The sequence below is a fragment of the Populus nigra genome, chromosome 5, assembly GCF_951802175.1.
Source record: "Populus nigra chromosome 5, ddPopNigr1.1, whole genome shotgun sequence".
Taxonomy (NCBI): Eukaryota; Viridiplantae; Streptophyta; class Magnoliopsida; order Malpighiales; family Salicaceae; genus Populus; species Populus nigra.
The window spans coordinates 9276510-9282200 of NC_084856.1; the positions used below are offsets into that span (position 1 = coordinate 9276510).

The 5691-nt window shown below is 32.9% G+C and overlaps 1 protein-coding gene across 1 annotated transcript; it reads right to left on the minus strand.

Moving 5' to 3' along the window:
* Nucleotides 1–891: 891 nt before the first annotated feature.
* LOC133694054 (zinc-finger homeodomain protein 2-like) lies at nucleotides 892–2262 on the minus strand. The gene is made up of 2 exons (XM_062115474.1): nucleotides 1326–2262; nucleotides 892–1232 (listed from the first exon to the last, which is right to left on the minus strand). Exons 1-2 carry the CDS (start codon nucleotides 2083–2085, stop codon nucleotides 1219–1221), a joined length of 774 nt encoding a protein of 257 aa, XP_061971458.1. The 5' UTR covers nucleotides 2086–2262; the 3' UTR covers nucleotides 892–1218.
* Between the last annotated feature and the right edge of the window lie 3429 nt (nucleotides 2263–5691).

A 5691-nucleotide genomic window follows, 5' to 3' on the forward strand; every position in this document is an offset into this window, starting at 1 on the left:
CTGGGACTTCCTTCCATGTTCATGAGTAAACGGCAACCACAAGGTCTGAAAATATAACTGGAAAAGACTTTGCTACAGTGATGCAATGTTAATAAGCAACCACTTTCCAACTTTAATTGCTTTACTTTTACCAAGTACTTCTGAGGGGAAAAAAGATAAGAGGAAGCAGAAGAAGCCTGAAAGAATTAAAACAAGGCACAGAACAAATGTTAAAGAAGAATACTCACTCATGTTCTACCTATATATCTTTGAAAAAAAAGAAATAAAGAACTATATATATATATAGATACAAAGTTTGTAAACAATGTAGGCAAGAGAAAGCGAGAAAGCAATTAATGGAGGACGAGGAATGAGGAAGGTACATGAGGGAAATGAACACAGTTTTTGTATCAACATTAGAGTAGAGATCAAGTACGATGACATACGATTCACAACAACCCTCTCTGTTAGGGTTCCACCTCTCTTGTTAGCACAGTTGTCCACAGCCCTTTTTCGGTGGGTTTTGAGCTTTATTCATGATGATCAGCTCGAGTGAAAACGCAAATTAATGTGAGGGAGAGAGGGGGAGGGATGATTAAAGCTTAAGCGGTGGTGAGCTAGAGAGAAAGAAGGAGAAGCTGACAGTTGTGAAGGGACAAAAAATTGCAGCTTTGCATGCTAACCACGTTTTGATTCAACTAGGAATTCTCTCGGTCCTAGAAAATCATCATCGTCACATGATACCAACTTACAAATTAACCCATCAGTTTTTGCCTTTGCTCATGTGACTCGTGAATTAGACAACTGACTTGAAATATCAAAAATGTTGAGTGAATTCTAAAGGCATTGAGGGTGTTTTGCAGAGCTTTTTTGCAGGTCCCATAACATTAATTTACATGTAGAAAATCAAAATTCAAGGAAAAGAGCTAGCCATTTAAATTAAACTAACTAGCTAGGTTTCTCATAATTAAGCTTAAAAATTAAAGAAAGAAACTACGGTTAGAAGATGCTGATGATTTGAGCAATGGCCCATCATCAACAACGTATTCAGAATAACAGTCATGATGATGATCACCATTAATCCTACAGTGACAGAGAGAAGAAACTAAACAAAAGCAAAGAAAAAAAAAAGCCACTAGCTAAGAACCCTAGTTAAATTGACATCCCAACTTTCCGAGATTCCCTTTCCAGATTGCACTACTGGTGTCTACTCTCTATCTCCATGGCACCAATAAGTAGCTAGTCACCAATTTCTGGAAGAAGAAGAAGATGATGGTGATGATGATGATGATGAGATAACAAATGTTGGTCTTTTATGTTCCTAAGAGATTTTTAGGGTTTCTTACCAATAGTGTGCTTGTTATTATGCATCCAGACCTTGAGCACATGCCGCTTCACACCATTCTCCGCACAAAACTGCTCCACAGCAGCCTCATCATGTTTCTGGATTCTCCAACCAAGCCTCTCCGCGAAAGCCAACATCTTTTCTTTCTGCTCCTGCGAAAACTTTGTCCTAAACCTCTTCTTCGAACTATTACCGCCTGCTCCTCCTCCACCACCGCTACTGCTCGGATTAGACACATCCTCCTCTTCCCTACTATACCCACCACCAGACGCAGCCGGCAAGGCTAAAGGCCTTGGCTGCGGAGTTGGTGTCAAGTGATGAAGGTACCCAGCCGGTGGTGGAGCACGATAATAAGGAGAGAATTGTGGTTGTTGCTGGTGGTGATGGCCATGGTATAATATTACTTCTCCTCCACCTCCACTATCAGTCTCTTTGCGGTGGAAATTACGGTGGCAATTACACGCAGCACATTTAAGTGCATCCAAAGTACCTTCTTCACCTGCGGCCATGAATTCGCCACAACCATCAAGTGCGTGTCCACCGATTCCCACAGCATGGTTTTTTTGACACTCTCTGTATCTGATTGAAGATTTTCTTGTGTTTGTGTTTGCTGCTGTTGTTGAAGCACCTTCTCCTCCGCCACCTGTAGGACCCATTTTTGACCGAGCAGTAGCTGAGTTGCTAATTGAGTCATAACCCGGTGGCATCACCGCCATCCCCGTCATTTCTTCTTCTTGGTCTTCGTGCTCATCAAACTCCATTTTTTTTCCCCACTCTCTCTAAGCTTTTTTTCCCGTTCTTTTTCTCTCGGTCTACCCTATGGTGGTTTCTTTTCTTCTTCTTTTTTTTTTGTTGTTGATAGAGAAGACCTACATGGCAAGGCCGGTTCTTTTTGTGAGCAGATCCCCCCACCCACTATAATAACCAAGTGAAATAAAACGGTGATAAAAGCTTGCATTTATATGATAAAATAATAATAATAATAATAGAATTTTTCTTTTTCTTTTTCTTTTTCTTTTTCTTTTTTAAGATCATAAGAAGAGAAGATAAGAGGTTAAGGGAGAGTGTGGCCATCAATACACCGGCCTGCAGAAAATAGGTGTCTTACTCGAAAGCCTTTAATTTACTTTCCATTTTCTCTTTCTTTTACCCTCAACAATTTACTGGCTATTGCCGGTAAATAAATCCATTCTCAATTCTTTTTTAAATATATATTCCTCTTTATCTTTGTTTGTTAAAGGGTTTTTGTTTTATTATTAATTAAGGTGTTTGTCATTGAAATTAAATCTGTTTTTTTTTTTGTTTAACACTATCAAAATCTTTAGATATACTGACGGAATTTTCTGTCGGTATTTGCACCACCATTCTGTTGGTAAAAAAATTACCGATGAAATCACCGACGAAAAGTCTTCATCGATGAATCTTTCATCGGTAATTTGTTGTCCGTCGGTAATTAAAAAATTATTACCGATGGATTTACTGACGGAAAAAGTGAGCAAAAAAAATTTCATTCCATCGGTAATTTCTTCGGAAACAAACCGTATGTAATTCTATCGGTAATTATTTAAAAATGTTTTAAAAAACATATATTTTACAAAACTATAAAATAATTAAATTAATATTAATCAACACTCTATAATACTCAAAATGCTTGGAAAAAAAAAAGAAAATCAACTCAAAAAAATTTGCAACAAATAAATAACATGAAAAATAAATTCAACTAAAAAAATTCATATGAAAAAAATTTAAAAATCCTATAAATAAATCAACTAAAAATTGATCTCATATGAAAAAAAAATCCTACAACAACATTCATACAATTATTAAGAACAAAAAAATAAAAAATAAATATAGTGAAAAAACAAGAAAAAAAAAGAATTTTTTTTAACCTTAATGTAGTTGCAAGTGAAGCTAAGAACAGAAAAAAAAATTCGTAAAGTATAGTAATTAAAAAAAAACTGAAAAGAAAAAATAAAAAAGGAGAAGAAGACATACCTGAGCATGGAGAAGAAGAGAAGGAATTGAGAAGAGAAGAGAAGAAAAAGAAGGCATACCTGAGCATGGAGAAGAAGAGAAGGAGTTGAGGAGAGAAGAGAAGAAAAAGAAGAAAGGAGATGGGTCTGTTGTGAAATTAGAGATTCTAGGCTTTTTATTGGGGCGTTTACCGATGGATAATTAAATATTAATATTTTTAATCATTTTGTTGGTGATTCTGTCTGTAATATTTAATTTAAAATTTGAATTTAATAAAAAAATTTCAGAAACTGCTAAATATCACCGACAACTTTTCAATCCGTCAGTGATTCCATATGTAATATTTAATTTAAAATTTTAATTTAATTTAAATTTTTCAGGAAACCGCTAAATAACACTGACGACTTTTCAATCCGTCGGTGATTTTGTCTGTAAAAAACAGTAATTAACAGTGCAATTGGAAAGTGAATAATTCCAGAGCTCTTTGTAAAATACCGATGGAATGTTCCGTCGGTGATTCCCTTTGTAATTAATATGATGAATAGTGTTGACAGTTTATCAATGATTTATCTGACGGAATTACCGACGGAAAAAATGGCATGTCATCATTTTTTTTGCTTTGTTTTAATGAATTTTTTTTCCACTGTAATTTTCTCGGTAAATACTAAAGAAAATATTTCATCGGTATTTCCGTTTGTATTTATCGATTTTCTGGTAATGTAAGTTAAAATATTTTTTTGTTCAAATTAATTTTTTTAATTGTTTTTCAATCATTAAACTCATGTTAAAAAAAATTAAAAATAAAATATATTTTTTAAATGCATTTCCATGAAAAAAATATTTTGAAAAGAAAAGGACTTTCACCTCCCTAATTAATTTCCAGTTATTTGATATATTTGACATCAAATAATTTTACTAATTAAAATTCTCGTTTATATATATAACACTAGCTATGGTAAACACTCTTCTCAAGTTCTTCAGTTAATAGGGTTGTAAGAAGTAATATATCCACCACCTTAAGTTATATATATATATAATTGAAGAGTAATAACCCTCCTTATATATATATATATATATATATATATATATATATATATATATATATATATAATTGAAGAGTAAATAACCCTCCTTAGATTTCCCTGACAAACTAATCTCTCCTCTGAGCTGTTGTATCGATGAGTTTTAAATTTGAACAGAAATCGATATTTGTATTTGGAAAGGGGGGGAGGGAATTGCATTCAGTGATGGCTTGACAAATTGAATTTTGAGAGGACAAGTGTTGATGATATGGAAATATTGTAATTAAGGTTTGTGATTGTGGCGTGCAGTGTTGCCTGTTTCTTTTCCTATTTTTGTTGGTAGTTAATGCGGTAAAGGAGAAAAGAGGACTAGAAATTTACATGAACGTGGTGAGAGAGAAGAAGAAGAAGAAGAAGAAATGGCAGAGAGGTAGCGTGTAGGGTTATGTCAAAAAGTGACGTCAGAGTGTGTAAGGGTGAAAGGGAGAGGTGGTGGTGGGAACTGAGCGCCACCTCCTCCGTTCATGATGAACATTCCCACACAACCAGTAGTCGTGCAAAGTCCACGCAGCAACTCAGACCTCTTGCAACAGCAACAGCAACAGCAACAGCACTCGCTCAAATCTTGTTTTAGATGCTTGATTCTGTGGTTAACTGGGCGTTAGAATTCAAAGGGCTTGGTTTTAGATGGTAAGGAAGATTCCCATTTGGCATGCATTTTTTAGGTTTATTTCTAGTATTAACTAGCCTCATTTGCTTTGCGGGGGGCATTATTAGGAATGGTGTTTTGGAATAATATACTAATTGTTTTTTAAAGTGTTTTTTATTTATAAAAATATTAAAAATAATATTTTTTATTTTTTATATCAATACATTAAAATAATAATAAAAATACTAAAAACAATTAATTTTAAGCAGAAAAAATTTAGAATTTAATAAAAAAAACAAATTAAAACCAAACCTAAGCCTTGTTTGTTTGCTGGAAAGTAGTTTTATTTTGGAAAGTAAATTCTGAAAAAATAAATTATTTTTCGATGTTTGGTAGTGTAATGGAAAATAAGTTGGAAAACACTTTCCAGTGTTTTGTTATGCCATGAAAAATGAGCTGGAAAATAACTTATTAATGTTTTATTTTTTTCAAGTTTATTAAAATAATAAGAAATAAATCTTACAAATTAAAAAGTTAAATGAGAATGAAATTGAAAAAAAATATAATTTCATAAATTATCTCAAATAAAATAAATAATAATCAAAATAATAGAGATCAAATCTAAAAAATAAAAAAATTGAAAGATGAAGAAATTAAAATAATAATAATTACCATTTTATAAATTATTTCAAATAGAATAAGTAACAATCAAAAGAATGAGT

What these genes read in the sequence shown, in the direction of transcription:
- LOC133694054 (XM_062115474.1), bottom strand. Translation starts at nt 2,085, where the DNA reads ATGGAGTTTGATGAGCACGAAGACCAAGAAGAAGAAATGACGGGGATG.